The sequence below is a fragment of the Netta rufina genome (assembly GCF_964035555.1).
Source record: "Netta rufina genome assembly, chromosome: 11".
In the NCBI taxonomy this organism is placed as follows: Eukaryota; Metazoa; Chordata; class Aves; order Anseriformes; family Anatidae; genus Netta; species Netta rufina.
Genome location: NC_140134.1, coordinates 1,066,314 through 1,084,147, shown reverse-complemented (window position 1 = coordinate 1,084,147; position 17,834 = coordinate 1,066,314). Strand labels below are relative to the sequence as shown.

At 35.3% G+C, this 17,834-nt stretch overlaps 1 protein-coding gene across 1 annotated transcript in view; it reads left to right on the top strand.

Annotated features, from left to right (window-relative positions):
• The window catches only part of DMXL2 (Dmx like 2), a gene marked incomplete at its 5' end in the record, with an annotated part of 57,145 nt that extends 40,760 nt beyond the window's left edge, over window positions 1–16,385 (top strand). Inside the window, 16 exon segments of the mRNA XM_084293366.1 lie at window positions 2,426–2,607; window positions 3,361–3,491; window positions 4,501–4,586; window positions 4,839–5,040; window positions 5,844–5,961; window positions 6,758–6,820; window positions 7,218–7,304; window positions 7,382–7,503; window positions 8,342–8,480; window positions 9,012–9,072; window positions 9,155–9,282; window positions 11,186–11,263; window positions 11,872–11,963; window positions 12,556–12,608; window positions 13,696–13,913; window positions 15,038–16,385. Of these exon segments, the coding sequence (XP_084149492.1) occupies window positions 2,426–2,607; window positions 3,361–3,491; window positions 4,501–4,586; window positions 4,839–5,040; window positions 5,844–5,961; window positions 6,758–6,820; window positions 7,218–7,304; window positions 7,382–7,503; window positions 8,342–8,480; window positions 9,012–9,072; window positions 9,155–9,282; window positions 11,186–11,263; window positions 11,872–11,963; window positions 12,556–12,608; window positions 13,696–13,913; window positions 15,038–15,247 (1,970 nt within the window). The 3' untranslated portion in view covers window positions 15,248–16,385.
• Window positions 16,386–17,834: the final 1,449 nt, after the last annotated feature.

Genomic DNA, 17,834 nt, shown 5'->3' with positions numbered 1-17,834 from the left:
AGCGATACGCAATAAAATTTTGTGTAAAGCTTGGTAAAACGGGCAAAGAGACTCACGACATGATTAAGGAGGCCTACGGTGATGCTGCCATGGGTAGATCGGGTGTTTTTGAGTGGCACAAGCTGTTCCGAGAAGGTAGGGAAAGAGTGGAAGACGACGACTGCTCCAGACGCCCTTTGACCAGCAAGACCAATGAAAATGTGTCACGAGTGAAAAATTTACGTGGAAGTCCTCACAAGACTGCGAAAACGCATTGCTCGTGTCCGCCCAGCCATCGTCAACAATTGGCGGCTGCACCATGACAACGTGCCGAGCCACACAGCGTTCTGCGTAGTGGAGTATCTTGCCCACAAGGTGGCAACGCTGCCTCAGTCCCCCCACTGCCCCGACTTGACCCCACCAGACTTTTTCTATTCCCGAGAATAAAATCGACGCTCAAGGGGAAGCATCACGCATCGGCAGAGGCGCTTCAAGAGACCGTGACGAGGGAGCTAAACAGCATTCCGGTCCAGGCGTTCCTGGAGGCGTACGAAAACTGGAAAACTCATTGGCAGCAGTGTGTAGATGCGGAAGGGTGCTACTGTGAAAAATTCTAATTGTTTGTTCTATTCTCATTAATATTTTTTTTTTTTTTAAATTAGTCCTTCTACTTTCAGAACAGACCATGCATTTACTCAGAAGGCAACTTTTTAATTTGGCCTGAAAATTTAACTGTAGTAGCGGTATTAATTTTAATCAGGACTTGAAGACTGAGCACTTGTTAGGTTAAAAAAAAAAATCCAGACTTCATCTTTGTGACTGACTGTTGTCACAAAAAACAAGAATGTCAATGGCGTAGAGTTTTTATTTTTATTTTTTTTTTAACTCTACTTAGAATGAATATAGAAAGTCTTGGATATAGACTTCTGCATTTAATTACTTTTACACACAACATAGTTTTCTTGGGATTTTTCCTTCAGTTTTACTAAAACAACGATGAAAAATTTCAGTTCAAGGTAAAGCAAAGTGCTTAAACAGCAAGATAACAACAATATTGTTAACAGTCAGCCATCACACCAAGTAGTTTTGACAAGTAGTGAAGAAATCAGTGTTGTGACACAGGGAATGTATCCCAGAAGCATGGTAAGCAACCTGCACGTGGATTGCTCTGTGTATTTCCCAGTATAAAAGTTTCAGAATTATTAGTATACACCATTATTTTTCTTAATGTAAGAACTGATGGCACTTAGAATGGAATTGCCAGTACTTTTGTGTCTCAAACTTGCATTTGATATTAAACTACCAAAAAAATAATTAGTGATGAGTAATTTTAACTCAGATGTTTTGATTCAAACAAACGTACTAATCATATTTCTTTATGAAACTACTATTAGGTGCTTGCTTATAACACTTTTCAGTGCTTTCAGTCATTATTTTTAGTGAAGAATAGATGGTATAAATCAGTGCTAATACCTAGGTTTTCTGTATGTGAGAGGTAAGCCCTACTGTACATGTATAACTATTGCAGTAACTTGGAAACAAGTTACTTCTAATCTCAATAATTGCTGTCATTGATGACATTATCATACAGTCACCATTGGTCAATTAACATTCTGAATTGCATCATTGTAAGTATTCATAACTTATTTCTCTTTTATGGAGTAAATTAAGTTTATTTGAGAATAATCATTTTAGGAATGATCATTTATTTTGACAATGTGTTAATATAAACAACTTTTTATAAGAAGTCATATTTTCTTTAAGATGTATTTTGTTTTCCTTTAACCTACAAGCTGCTACAGTTTCTGATGTTTCAGAGGATGTTAATAAAGGTTTGTAAAAACTTGCAGTGTAGATGAATGCTAGTGATGGCTTCTAAAAAAAAGTTTTTTAATATCTACCTCCTTTATAATAAAGTAAGTGTAATCTTCAATGTTACCTGCTTAATGACACTTTAAAAGACTAATTCCACATTTATATTTTGATAACTATTAAGATGGTCTAAATCATAACATTTTGCAATAGACTTCAGTTGTCACAAAGACTACTCAAATTCTTTTTGCTATCTTAAGAGTTCCTTGACTTATATTTTGAACCACTAATGCTGATTGTGCAGTTTACTGTTTAGTGAAATTTTATATATTGCTTCTATTTCTGAACAGAATATCTTAATTTTTCTTTCTTGAGAAGCTAAATGCTACATCTACTGAAAACTTCATCCAGATAACAAAACGTATTTCTTATGATACACCCAATGCTACGGTTATTGAATTTATCATAACGGAACTTTTTGTATGATTACACTTAATTTATTTAGGCTGGCTTTGATTCCTGAATTGGTAGAAGTTAGTACCAATAATAATATTTTAATATTCTTCAATTATAAAATACAACTACTTTGCAAGATGCGATGTTAACATCAGCTTTTCAAATTATCTGAGTTTAGCACCGCCTCTTCCTTCAGAAGAAATGGATAAACATCGTCGTCGTTTTAATATGAGAATGCTCGTGCCAGGAAGACCAGTAAAAGACAGCACTGTACCACCACCTGTGCCTGCAGAAAGACCCTCTTACAAAGAAAAATTCATCCCTCCAGAACTCAGCATGTGGGACTACTTTATGGCAAAGGTAATTTAAAATGGAAAATATAAGTTCATAGAATCATAGAATATCCCGAGTTGGAAGGGACCCATAAGGATCATCAAGTCCAGCTCCTGGCACCGCACAGGTCTGCCCAAAATTTTAGGCCAGGTGTCTAAGTGCACAGTCCAAATGCTTCTTAAATTCAGACAGGCTTGGTGCAGTGGCTACTTCACTGGGGAGCCTGTTGCAGTGTGCAACCACCCTCTCGGCGAAGAACCTCTTCCTGCTGTCCAGCCTAAACCTCCCCTGCCTCAGATTGACACCATTCCCTCGGGTCCTGTCACTGGTGATTATGGAGAATAGGTCAGGGCCTTCCTCTCCACTCCCCCTCGTGAGGAGGTTGTAGACAGTTACAGTTACAGTTACTTTTATGAAGTTACAGTTCACAAAAGAGTATTTCTACTCCCTTAAGTTCTATAGGACAAAAATAATGTGAAATTTTTCAGTGCTCTTCATAGTAAGCTGCATCATCTTAAAAAGCTTTATCTTAATAAAAGATAGAGTCTCAAGTCTGTTACTTGCCTCAGATCTGTTACTTAACTTTCAAAACAGGGCTCTTGCTTATAATAGAGATAAACACTGTTCCTGCTGCTACTTGTTTGTTGTTTTTTTTTTAGGGAACCTTATTTATATGTTAAGTTGTTGTCATTGTCAAAGAGTTTAAATGATACCTAAACTAGAAGAGTTTAAAGAGATCAGAAAACTACTTTTAAAGCAGACTTCTATTTTGTATTGCAGCCATTTCTTCCTTTGTCAGACAGCGGTGTAATATATGATTCTGATGAAAGCATTCATAGTGATGAGGAAGAGGATGATGCTTTCCTCTCTGACATACAGATCCAGGAACACAAAGATGCCAATTCTTACAGGTTAGAAGAGATTGCTACTGTTTTAGAATAATAATGTCACGTGCTTACCTTCTCTTCCAAATTAAAGAACATACAGGTCTTCTACACACTCCACAGGTTCAGTTGAGTATTTTTAGTGCCATGGTTAGATATACCGCTGTCACTGGGATTACAGGAGCAACAAATTTTGATCACAGTAACAAACATTTCCCCGTTTGCTTTCCCGAAGAAATTGGAATTAGCAAGTCAGAGATGTGTTTTGGATTTTCTTGGTGGGAAGGGAAATAAACAAGAAATACCCGAAGAAGAAGACAAGTAATACCTGTCATCTTTAAGACACAAGGAACATGAGCTACTACAATGCCAGCTCTAGACTGATGTTTCAGAAAACTGATTCAAGTGTGATTGATCCTTAGTTCTTGAATTACAGACAGATTAAGTAGAACACTTAAAGAGAAAATGTTGCAAGATAAAATGGAATAAAACAGATGAACTTAGCATTATAAAAGTGGAGAAAAAAATATGTCTTTTTAAAATCTGTTCTACTTTTCAATTCTCTCTTTAGTCCTTACACTCTACAGGCTTTGTAATTTTAGTACCTGTGAGACTCTTTTACTTGGGAAAACTTCTAGCATGAATACCAAATTCAAGCAATTGCTTGTCTGTTTCATTTTGATTTAACTGGAGAATTTCAGGAAGTATTTCAGGAGGCTTGTACTTAATTCACATTCTTGCAGAGGCTCACATGTGCACACTCTTTTATATGATATGTTTTTTATGGAAAATAATTCAATAATCTTAAATTTATAAAGAGAAAGTGATGCTGACTGTTATGGGGGGGGAGACAGCCTTAAATTGAGTAGTTGATAGATATGTCTTTCTTTACGTGTCTGTTAAATTTAAAAACCTTGGTGAACCATCTCTGCTGTTTTTCTCACCTGTGTATTAGATAGAAGGAAAAAAAAATCTGTTCTGCAGACAGATATGTTAGTGTTGTTTTAGCACAACTAAAACTATTCTTTTTATACAGCTGGGCTCTTCTGCATCTGACAATGGTAAAACTAGTTCTGCACAATGTTAAGAACTTCTTTCCTATTGCTGGTCTGGAATTCATTGGTACGTGAAATTCAGCTTAACATTTTAGTTTTCTTAACAAGTGTCTTTCTGTCAGACTTTACTTTTAAATACATTTATTTTACTTTTTATTTTAAAATGTATATAATTTAAAACACTATTTGTGACAGTTGCAAACAAATACATTTTCTATGAAGATTTTTTTTAATTACTATTATTCTACTTTTTTTTAATATGTGCTGTAAGTTATATTATTTTTTCTCTAAGTCTTACTTTTTTAATATTTCTGTTTAGATCTACCTGTAACATCACCGTTAGGCATTGCTGTAATAAAAAATTTGGAACACTGGGAACAGATTCTTCAAGACAGAATGGACCAGTTTGAAGGCCCACCGCCAAACTACATTAACACTTATCCTAGTGACCTTGGAGTAGGTGCAGGACCGGCTATTCTCCGCAATAAAGCAATGATTGAACCTGAAAATACACCATTCAAGTAAATATTTTTTCCCTAGAAGAAAAAACACATTCCTTGACCATAGACATATTAAAGATTACTTCCCCCTAAAGCTAAACAGCCAAATGAAGCTTAGCTAGATTTTAGTTCCAGACAATGCTTTACAGAAACCATTTTCCTATGTCCCTATGTGACTTCTTATGCAGCCATCTCCTGCAGCTGCTTTTCTTATTCTGCTGCACTTTTCTCAGCTGCATTAAGAAAGGAAAATAAGAAGGAAAGAGCAGTTCTTGGAGGACTACAAATCGAGGGCATTAGCTCCTGCTAGGAAGACCCTATTCAACCTCTTTTGCTACTCCTCCAGTAGTAGCTATCTCCCACCCTACCTCAGCAACAAAAGTTATATAGTATATGCAGATGTCAATAGGAGAAGAGAAAAAGAGTTGCAGTACAGTCCTTATAAAGTCAATCCTCCTATGTTGGACCAGTGTCATGCTTGCAGGTATCTTTAAATGCAGATGTTGAAGGATATTTCCAACTCAAAAATAGTTTTGCTTTTTTCCATATACTAAAAAAAAAAAAAAATTTGTTTTGTTAACTATATGTGACTAAATATGAGATATATAATTTGCATGGTTGGTACTGTAGGATTTTAAGATATTCTAACAAATGTAAAAAGAAAAAAATACATCCCTTGATATTTGCCATGTACAAATTAGAATTTAAATTTGGAATTTCATTTATAGTAATTTGGAGTCATTCTCCAAATTTAGGGATGGATGGGGGGATGTTATCTACCTTTAAATAAACAGAAGTCTTTTTCTTTTTCCTGCATCATCCAGATCAAAGGATTATTCAGCTCTTCCAGCAAAAAGGCTATGGCATTTTCTTGTGAAGCAAGAACTTCTTCAGGAGACCTTCGTAAGATACATATTCACAAAGAAAAGAAAGCAAAGTGAGGTAAACAAAGCATATAACTTTATTTTATTTTTTTTTTAAGAAAGTTCAGTTATAACTGTTCTTCAGTCTCTTCAGTATCTTTTAAATTTTCTTTCAATTTTTGTTGGCATTTCAATTTCTTTCATTTTACAGTGTTTTTCATTTAGTCAACATGACTATCATGTTGTTTATTGAAATACTAACCGAACCAAATATTTTTAGACAAGACATATTTCACCTTACCTTTATGTATTTGAATACTGTCCTAGTAAAGAAAAATAACATTTACAATAAAGGTAACAAGTAAATAAACTTGAGTATTCATATATTTTTTGTTGTCATATTGAAAAGTAAATTTCGTTGAGCTATTACTTTGTGTATATGTATATATGCATGAGTAATATATACATATAAAAGTAATATTATATAATAATATATAATATGGGGTTTTATGAATTGTACCAGTTACAACTGTAATGAGTTGTAATTGTAAATTTTAACCAACACCAGTACCATACAGAATAACTATACTATTTAATATCTTTAAGGTTTCTTGTAAGTATGGAGTTTGTGTGTGTATTACTCCTCCATTTATTTGCTATATCATACATTTTGTGTTCATCTAGGAGGCATTACATTTTAAGTGAGTTTGTTTAGATTGCTGTCATAGTTCCTGTGCCTTTTATAAGAAGTTAATAATACATTTGTCATCATTTGCTGACAGAGTGGCCTTTAAAATCTAGTTTGGAATGTTTCATTCTTTTTTATATTTGTTTGTGCATGTGTTTTGTGTTTGTGACTGTGTGATGTTATGTAGTCTGTAGAAGATCGTGTGGAGCAGGTCAAACAAAACTGCGTAGCAGAAGATCACAAAAACAAGGTAGTATCCCTTCTCCCAAACCTCCAGCACATTCTTAAAAGTTCTGTGGAACTGGCTTTTCTTTCTCTAATGTGACTAACAGAAGCTATGTGTTCTGTGTAGTCTGTGTGGCAGGCTTTTAATCAGTGAATGAATTAACTTTGGATGTCCTATAATTGGGATGAGTGAACTCCTTGTAAACAGTGTTGCACACACAACTTTGTGTTTCTTACACTCAGACATAACTTCTGACTTTTAGATCACCAAAGCGTATGATAATTCTAAAGTTTGCTTCCTAAACAATGCTGAGGCCACTGAACTTTTCTTGCATGAATTTTGTATCGACTTTTGCAGTCTGAATGTACCACTACAAAATGGATTTTCACTCTAAGTAAAATTTCTCATAAATGTTTTGTAGGTTGAAGCAGATCTTGGCTACCCTGGAGGAAAAGCAAAAATCATTCACAAAGAATCAGATATGATAATGGCATTTGCAGTTAATAAGGTAAGCCTTAAATATTACTAGGATGTGCAATAAATCCTAATTAAAGTTAGTATAAGTTTTTAATTTGTTCTGCATAGGCAAACAGCAATGAAATTGTTTTGGCATCTACACACGATGTTCAAGAACTTGATATTTCAGCTCTACTTGCTGCTCAGTCATTTATATGGATTGGGGAAGAATATGACAGAGAGTCTAAAAGGTAGGATTATTTCTTTGTGGTTATAGTAAGAGTTTACCGTGAGGCTGGGTATATAGTTATAGTAAATGTTGACTGTACACAAATAATGTTAATTGGATAATCTTCAGTAGGTTTTAGATTACATTCCAAAGGAGTAGTGATGAGGGAAGGGAAAAGAATATTGCTATGTTCTACACATGATAAAAATAAGATTTTGAGGGGTTTAACTATATTGGGCTTGTCTGCGCTGTTCAGTGAAGTAAACTCCTGTGATGCATAAGCTACTAAAGGAAGCACTACCTCAGAAACACTTGCAGTTGCATCGTTGCAGTGTTGAGGCTACTTGTGGTAGCTGGTGATAGCTGTCTAGTGCAACAGCCTGAACTACAGTAAGCTACTACCATTATCATGGTGAGAAGCATGAATGTGTCAGCTGCAGCAAGCACTTACTTGCGCTACACCTTATTGCACAGAATAGATGCACAGGTCATCAACTTTGGATGCTGTATTTTCCTTTTGTCCATACTCTTACCAGCAACGTTCTCCTCAAGGGAGCTTGTATTCTCAGCATCTACCATGGTTGGAATCATCTGTGGAGGTTTAAAATTGATATATTGATAATAATTGATATAAATTAAATATAAATTGATATAAATATAAATTGATATATTTGGAGCATTTGGAAAATGTTTGTATAATGTAAGTGTAGGAATTGTGCAATTATTGTCTCATTATAATTACTTCCTCTACCCACTGCCATTGGGCTCTAAACCATGAGATGAGCAAACAACATTGATAGCAAAGAAGCATTTTTTTAAAGCAAAACCTGCCGTGTTTTGTTTTGTTTTGTTTTTTACAGTTCTGATGATATTGACTTTCGTGGTTCTACCACAACACTAACACAGTCAACTGCGCCATCTCTTGGAGTGAATCAGATACAACCATCTTCATCTATGCCATGGTTAGGCAGTGGTCAAACTAGCACTGGAGCTGGCGTGGTAAGTACTTTTGTTTCATGCAGCTCTGGACACTATTACTATTTTTTTGCTGTATTATTTAGTAAAGTCCTGGAGTATATAAATCATGTTACTGTTAATTCAGTGTTGACATAAAAGCCTGCAGTGACCAAGACCTGACAAAACTAAGTATTTTCGTGTAGATTGTGGCATAGAATTATTGGAATTTAGAAAAAAAATGGGACAGTCAAGTTTTTCTTACGGGACCTTTGAGGAGCTAGGACTAGTAGTTTTTCAAAAAAAAAAAAAAAAAAAAAAAGACCTTGCTTTGGGACTAATATCAGAATTATTGCATCAGATCTCTGTACAATAGAAGATAACATGATCTGAAATTTCATGACCGAAAATCTAAAATCTAAAGACAACTAGACATAATTAGCTACAAATAATGTTAGTTTACAAGCTTTTTAACTGGGGGGGGCATTTACATATAGTAGAATAGTTGAATAATGTGTTTGTGTCTTATCTTGATTTTTACTTTAAAATTATTTTTATTTCATTTTTTTTATGAAGCTTATTAAAAGAAATCTGAATAATGTCAAGAGAATGGCTTCACATCCAGTCCATCAGTATTGTAAGTAAATCAGAATTGCCAGTATGAAGTAAATATTTTTTAATATTATTCTGTATTAATGAACATCTGTTTTTGATCTCAGATCTTACAGGAGCACAAGATGGTAGTGTTCGAATGTTTGAGTGGACAAGGCCACAGCAATTGGTATGCTTCCGACAGGCTGGGAATGCCAGGGTTACAAGAATGTATTTCAATTCACAGGGCAATAAGGTAGGTACAATTTAGGATTTTAAATTTCACTATTCATAAAAGAACACATTTGATAGTGCTGTGACCTCTAAAACAGTTCTAATTGATAACACACAAAACTCGTAAGATGGCATAACCAGTATGATTTCATTTTCGCTGCATACGGAAGCTTTATAATAAACAATGACCTTTATACTCCCTTCTTTTCTATCAGCTTCATGCTGATACATGTGGGGTTATATTAATACAAAGCAAGATTTTCAGTAATCTCCACTGTCTTTACACCTCAAGAGTAAAATCTATTGCAGGAGAAATGCACTGATTTATATCAGCTTGACTGTCTTCTCTTACCTGTCCCTTCCTAAAAGAACTATGTATTCCCTTCATAGTCTAAGCAGTCTCAAAACTCTCTCTCTCTCTCACACACACACATTTAATCCCTCTAAAATTTAACTGATATCGTTTACAAGACGTATCTGAAGCCTCCTTCCTGCTGTCCCCATAAAGGAAGTCTAACGTGATTCACTCAAAAGGGAACTTCCAGGGACTGTCAAGCCATCTTATCTGTCTGTTAATTTCTGGCTAGTCTTTATTATTAACTACATTTTAAGCAACTCTCAGTATTACATACCCCTTTTTTCCCTATTTTCAGTCTTCTTGTCTCCCTTTTCTGAAATCTGTGTTTCTACTTGGAGGGTTTTTAAATTAAACATTAAAAAAAATTGAACTTACCTATTTTGCAGAAGCAAACTTGTATCAGACTAGGTTTAGGTGTTCAAGAAGTGCTTTGTACTTGCTTTCTGGCTATGATAAAGTTTTGACAGAATGTGTTACCTAGAAGATAATTTCAATCCATTAGTTAAAGAGAGTAAATCTACAGTGGAGAGAAATAAAAAAACTACAAAACAGCCACATACTTTGGCCAGAAATGAGCATGAGGTAAACTGCAGAAAAAGGTGGACAAAGAGAAGGGAATTGGGAGAAATACCCACCTCCTCAGTTTTTCATATAGTACGTTCTGTTATTTCAAGAAGTCTTGTCCTCTGCATTTTACTGACATAAAATGTAGCTTTTTAATTTCATTATAGTTAAGGGGCATAAAAAGTGAATTAAAGGAGTTGGCATGACTGTAAGAAACAACATTTAGAAACAGCATCTGTCCCATTTAACAGCATCTATCCCATTTATCTCTCCCATCACATCTTTTTTCAGGTAGCATAAAACCTCTTTTTTTTTAATCAGTGTTTTGATTATGTTTGAAATATTATAATCTAACATCATACGGGAATCAATTTTAAAAAGAATGAATTATCGCTGCTGGTTCACATGGAGGTCACTCAAGAAGGACTCATGAGCAGACAGAGAAAATATGAAAAATAATTCTAAATGTTTCTAAAAACATTTTGTAAAACATTTATAACTGTATGGAATATACAGTATAATTGCCATGCATTTGGGTTAATTGGCTCAGTTGTTAATGGTATACTAATGATACATGATACAATATGGTCTTCCCACAATTGTGTTCAAAATCATGCTTTTATGAGATGCTGTCATGCATCTTACTTTACTAAGCATTTTCAAACAGTCGGGGAGTAAGGATTCCTCTGTAGACTTTAGTGTTTAAAAACAGGATTCAAATGATAAGCTTCCACACTTAAAATGCTTTCAGTTCCAGAAAAGGTTTAGGCATGTAGGAAAGCATCCATCATTAATCATTAAACAATCAGTGCTGAACTGAATTGCCTTCTAATTTGCTTGTTCTATCTGAAAACCATTGTTGTTGATATTTGATGTGTAGGCAGTGGTTTCGTGGGTTTGGTATGTTGTTTTTTTTTTTCCCTGAATTCAGCTGTTTGCTGTCATGAAGCAAACATCCAGTAACCAATAAGTTATGCAAATAAATGCATTTCACTCCTTGCAGTGTGGTGTTGCTGATGGTGAAGGATTTCTAAGTATTTGGCAAGTAAACCAAACCACCTCAAATCCTAAGCCCTATCTGGTAAGTACGTAGACAACTTTTTTTTAATTCTTTTTATAGACAAAACTTGAGTCTTCAAGATTTCAGGCAAGCCAAGAGTGTAAGAGTTTCACTGAGGCATTTTTGATTTTGCTGCTTTTTAATTAGCATACTTTACCAGTATGTATGGTTTCAATAATATGTTTTTGGAAAAGTAATTGTAGAAGAGCCATAAGCTACAATGTAATTACAAATACTACCAGCATTACCCTTGATAAAATTAAAAATCAGAACTCACAGTAATGACTTTACAGCCCCAAGACGTAGTAAAAGTACACTCTTTTTTTTTTTTTTCACTGCTAATTAACTGTACACAAAGACCATGCTTAATTTGAAATTCAGGCTAATGCTATGCTATGTGTTTTTTTAATGTATATAATTCAATTGTTGTATTATATTCTTATACTGTTTTTTTTAATTCATTACTTCATCCTTTGGACTTCAAGCTGTGTTTTATATCCGTTTTCTAGCTTTTAAAACTTTAAAAAACTGCTTGCAGTATGCTATCAGTAACATGACACTAATAGTAACTTTTGTTGCAGATGACAACTAATAAGATTGCATCTGTGTTTTTGTTTTGTTTATAATAGAGTTGGCAGTGTCACAGTAAAACCACAAGTGACTTTGCATTTATAACCTCTTCAAGTCTAGTTGCCACATCGGGACAGTCCAATGATAACAGGTGTGTTTAAAGATCACCAATCAAAAATTTCACCAAAGCTACCAATTGATGTCCATTAACCCACTGCCTTTCATGCATTAATGTGTGGCTGACATTGCAAGGATCAGCATTATAAGCTTTGTTACAGCTTGGACTTGACAGGTTGTTTCTTTGAACATCATTCCTTCAGTCGTTTGTTTCCCAACTTATAGTTTGTATAAGGTATGGTCAACAGCTGACCATTTTTTTCAAGGTGTATTCCAAATACAACTAGTTCTGAGGTGCTGTTGTTGCTAGGGGAGAAATATGTTCAGTAAAGTCAAGGTAATAATTTTTCTCAGAAAAGAACAACTTGTATAATTTCATGGTATGACCTAGGATTAGTACACGTCTTAAAGGCAGAAAGTATAGTCTCCATTGTGAAGGACAAAAGAGCACAGAAAGCATTAAGCTCTTAAGTCTTTACGTGTGCTCTCCAATGACTGCAAAGAGTCAAGGGCTCCTTGTTCAGTTCTACCTTGTAGGCTTTGACACAGAACACAAGCACCCTCTGAGTCATGTCACACCATAAATCACTTCTCAACAAGCCATAATGACTTTTTTTCCCCTTCAGAAATGTGTGCCTATGGGACACGTTGGTTTCATCTGGTAACAGTCTTATACATGGTAAGTGCTGCAGAGAAACTCAGATGTCTTCTTTTCACTGACTCAGGAAATATAGTTTGTGTATGCATTTGGGCCAAGGGGAGAAATTTATGCCGGGGTACTAGTCTAGGAATTTGTGTGCCACATGAGTGCATGCACCAGGACTGATACTATGTAGTCTCCAGCATGATGATAATCTGCTCTATAGAAAAGTATGAAGAAGGGTGATCATACATAAAGCTATTTTCGTGACAATATTAATAAAGCCTGAACTATTTGAATACAGTCCTGAAAAACTAAGCATCTCCTGAAAAACTAAGCATCTCCATTATTAAAGTTTGAGTGTATGCAGGCTTTCACTTAAACTAGCACTTAATTAATAGATCCACTACTCTACTGAAGTACAGGAGAAAAGACAATTATAGGTAATAGTAGAAGCAACTCAGAAAACATTGTCCATGTTTTTCAGCACTTGGACTAGATTCTTAACAAGATGTTCTATTTGTTCAGGTTCAATAATTTCATCTTTACATAAAGAACTAAAGCAAAATTCTATCATCTTGCACTATGGAAAAAAATACAAATTTGATATCTAGGGTTCATAAAAGAGCAAATTCAACCATCATATACAGCCATAAACACTTCTAATACGTGAATAAACATAGCAATTACCTGTGTAAACAGCAGGAGCATTCTTACTTTCATATTTTAAAAGTAGCAGATTGCACAGAAGTTCAGTCTCATTTTGAAGAAATCGAGTTAGGGCTCCTATGCAAATTAGAATTCAGGCAATTAGAATATATACATTTTAAACTTGGGATTTTAATTTAGTTTAATATATATGGTGAATTTTATTTATTTATTTTTAATTCATGTATGTACCTGTGTTCTAACTTTAATTAGATTGCATATCACGCTTCCTTGTGCATTAGACCTGTGTTGCCCTAATAATAGCAAAGAGCTGTTAACTGATATGACATTACCAATATGAAGGAATGCATCTGTCGGGTTAGAAAATGTTCAGATAACAATTCATAGCAGAAACGCATTTTAAGATAGAAAGTTACTTACAGTTTCAAATCAATTCAACTGTGGCGTCCTTCTTCAGCCTTCGCCTGTCATGATCATGGCGCCACGGTACTTCAGTATGCACCTAAACATCAACTGCTAATCTCTGGTGGTAGGAAGGGATATATCTGCATCTTTGACATCAGACAGAGGCAAATCCTTTATACCTTCCAAGCACATGAATCAGCTGTAAAGGCCCTTGCACTGGACCCTTCTGAGGATTATTTTGTTACAGGCTCAGCAGAAGGTAACATGAAGGTAAGCCTTAAGAGTAGCTGAGTCGTAATAAGAGAGTATTTACCTTAGGTCCTGTATAGATATATTTTGATCAGCATGCTGTAAATTGCCAGGTGAATGTGGTAACAAAACAGTAAAAAAAAAAAAAAAATCCACAAAACTTCTACACTTGTTACACAGGATACTTGCTTTGTATTTATAATGGAAGCTTAAATATACTAATGTGCTTCTAAAGGAATTAGCTTTTGTTCTCCACTAAAGAAAATAGAATAGTCTTTTAAAAGTTGTATGACTGAATTTTAAATGGATAAAGCAAAATGCATGATTCTGAAATCTTAGATTTATTTTTCCGTCTTAAAGATGTGTTGGTTTTGGCCTTTGGATGTTTGTACTACTCAGCAGGCGCTCAATAACCTTAACATCTCATAAAGTTGTTGTAACACCAACTTCTGTTCACTTCGATGTCCCAGGCAGCTACTGAGGTCTCATAGTAGTCAGACACACACAAAAATAACAGAACAAAGTCCCTGTTTTAAAGGGCTTATTTTCTGAGCAGTAAAGGAAGGAAATACAAAAACATGGTAAAGAGATCGAGAGCACAGTTTCTTTCCTTTTAGCCAGACTGTGCAGTGTTAATAGGTGCCTTCTGTGCCTGTGTGTGCTTGTGGCCTGCTCTTGTTGAGAGCTCCTTCAGCCTGGGACATAGGACAGCTCAGTTGCACTGCCACTCTGCACACTCAGTAATTACGCAGCAGACTTCCTGCAGCATTCCTTAGCAGAAAAGCATTTCCAGCTGCTGCAAAGCTGACACACTCATCTTCATCTTGGATAAAAATGCAGCCTGTTCATTTCTGTACCTTTCATGGGAAGGAAGCTGGCAGGCACTGCTGATGAGGTAAAACAGCAGCTTTGCCCTGCAGAGTAACCAGCTGGTCTACAGTATGGTAGCTTTATGCTATTTTACATTATGCTTCACCAAATGCCTTAAGACTCTTGGACTTGTTATAATTGTTGCTTATAGACAACAAAAATACCCTTTATCTTTGCTTTGGGTTTAGAACAGCTAAGAATCTGAAACACTAGGGAAAAAATAGAAATCCTAATTTTAATCTCCTTCTGTCTCATTTGTCATTCTTTTGATACAGGTGTGGAGACTGACTGGGTATAACTTAATTCATTCATTTAAAAATGAACATGCTAAGCAGTCCATTTTCAGAAACATTGGTGCTGGTGTCACCCAGATTGAAACCGTGCAAGGGAATCGTATGTTCTCCTGTGGAGCAGATGGCACACTGAAGATGAGGGTTCTTCCTAATGCTTTCAACGTACCTTCAGGCATTTTTGACATTCTGTAGCTTTATGTGAGCTGATCTTGTTTTTATATAACGTCCCTTTAAGTATCTAAAAATGCAGTGATATGCACTGTGGAAAGGAACTATTTTGTTGCCTTTCAAAGTAATTACATCGGCATTAAGTATTATGGGAGGAAAAAAAAAAAAGATTAAAAAAAAACTTTTATAATAGGTATATTTTGAGTATGCCTATAAGGATCACTGGGGTGGAAATGCACATACTGTATTGCAAAAGCAAAGAATAAAATCCAGTACAGTCATAGGTGGGGTTATTGTTCAGTAACCCGCAAACTGCATTTAATAAGTGTATTGTAAAGATCCTGACAGCTGTTATTCACTTAACAAGCACTGTGGCTCTGCAAGTCAGTAAGCATTTCTGATGTGATTCTGATTATTTTTATTTTTTTTTCACATTAATTGAAGCATGTCTACAACTTCTCATTGTAAAATAGTTTACTTTTAACTAAGTGTACTCAGTGCATTTGATTTTCTCAAGAACATGTAATGGATGCAAATGCTGTGAAACAATGTGCAATCAAGAACGTACTGTGAAACATATCATTTTATGCTGAGATTTTTTTCCCTGTTAGTATTAATACATAGTTGATAACTTGCACATTAACTCATTTTTAAATGCAATTTCTTTTTTAATTTGTGCACTATTTCCATTTCTTTCTGACAGTTATGTTCCCTCATAGTCACCAGCCTTTACTTTAGGAATGTACTGTATGCATTAAATGTTTGTAGTGAGGACATCCATGATTCTGGTCAGCTTTTAGTTTGGAAAATCATTAGTCCAGAAAATACTTCATTAAATGAAGCTATTAAGAGTATACCAATAGACCATACAATACCACATTTCAGATGAATGTCAGGCTTTATGTGGCCAGATAGTAAATAGTGGATAAAACTAATAATTAAATTATTACCACAGCATATTGTATAAACTATGCAGAGTTCAATATTGTTTGCTTGTAATATAACTAGCTACTGTTGTCAGTTGTATTTTTCTGTTGTAAACAAAAACCATGTTCTTAAGACACTGGAAAAGATGTCTGCATATTTAAGTGTTAACAAACTGTCTTATTCCTCCAATGAACATTTTGATGTCTGTGCTGTACTGTAAAATATACTATAATAAAAAGCACCTTTCTCCAAAGGCAATTTTAAATTGCAGGCTGTGAAGGAGGAAAAAGAAGAAAAGTAAATGTCATTGTTTAGTTTTCGCTTTTTAAGTTAAATAAATTTCATTTATTTCATGGAACAATTCATTCCAGAACTTTCTTACATTTAAATAGACTTAACTGAACCTCTGATAGATTAACTGGAGACTGCATGAGCTAGCTTTGACTTGGCCTCAGAATGTACTGAGGTAAAAAGGATTAGCTGTTTGCATTTTGCTTTCAGCTGTCCTAGAAAATTTTAAAGCTAACAGAATATAGTTCATCTCCAACAAAGGTAGCTGCAAGAAACACTTGCACTTACACAAGCCAGCTTCTGTCACCAAGGAAAGAGGCCGAGTTTGCTGTCCCTCCTCCAGGTTGAGCTGAGTGGGTCAACAATGACAGTCAGAAATTTAACATGGATTTAACATCTGCACATTATAAAAACATTTTCTGGCTTGAACTATATTTGCACCATCCTTACCATGCAAGGCCTGAATCATGGTCTTAGTGCAATTACCAAGTATGCTGAGAAGAAAGGAGTTTAGCGAGGTCTTTTTCCAGCACATCTGCTAGACCAAGGTTCTGCCTGCATAGATAGTCCTTCAGTGGTGCCTTGATGTCACAGGTATTAATTAGCTCAGTGCAGTCAGGGGTTTAAGTGATGCTTTGTTTCTAAATATTTAGATGAAAACTGCATGGGCTTTACCAATAAACACGGGCGGCTCAAAAAACGCCAACCTAAATTTCTGAGGTAATGATTTTCCATTGAAACACACAAAGCAACAGACAGGATTTACCTTGCAACGTTAATTTTAGAAATACGAAGTACTGAGTAAAATTAAAATCAAAATTTCCTATCATTTTTCACCTCTTAAAAATGTGAATGTGAGTGGGAAAAGAGGAGGCTCAGCGGTGACCTTATCGCACTCTACAGGTACATTAAATGAGGCTGTAGCAAGGTGGGGGTTGGTCTGTTCTCCCACGTGCCTGGTGACAGGAGGAGGGGGAATGGGCTAAAGTTAGACCAGGGGAGGTTTAGGTTGGATATTACAAAGAACTTCTTTACTGAGAGGGTTGTTGGACAGTGGAATGGGCTGCCCAGGGAAGTGGTGGAGCCACCATCCCTGGAGGTCTTTAAAAGACATTTAGATGTAGAACTTAGTGATATGGTTTAGTGAAGGACTTGTTAGTGTTAGGCCAGAGGCTGGACTATGTGATCTTGGAGGTCTCTTCCAATCTAGATGATTCTGTGATTCTAATTTCCAAACTAACAGTGACAAATTTGTGACAAAACAGTGACAAACAGTGACAAAGCACTATAATAAATACATGCAATCCTGCCCCAGGTATTTTATTTTTCTATGACTACCGGCAAAAAAAAAAAATATATACCCTTCATTTTGTCATTTCATTTGTATGGAGGA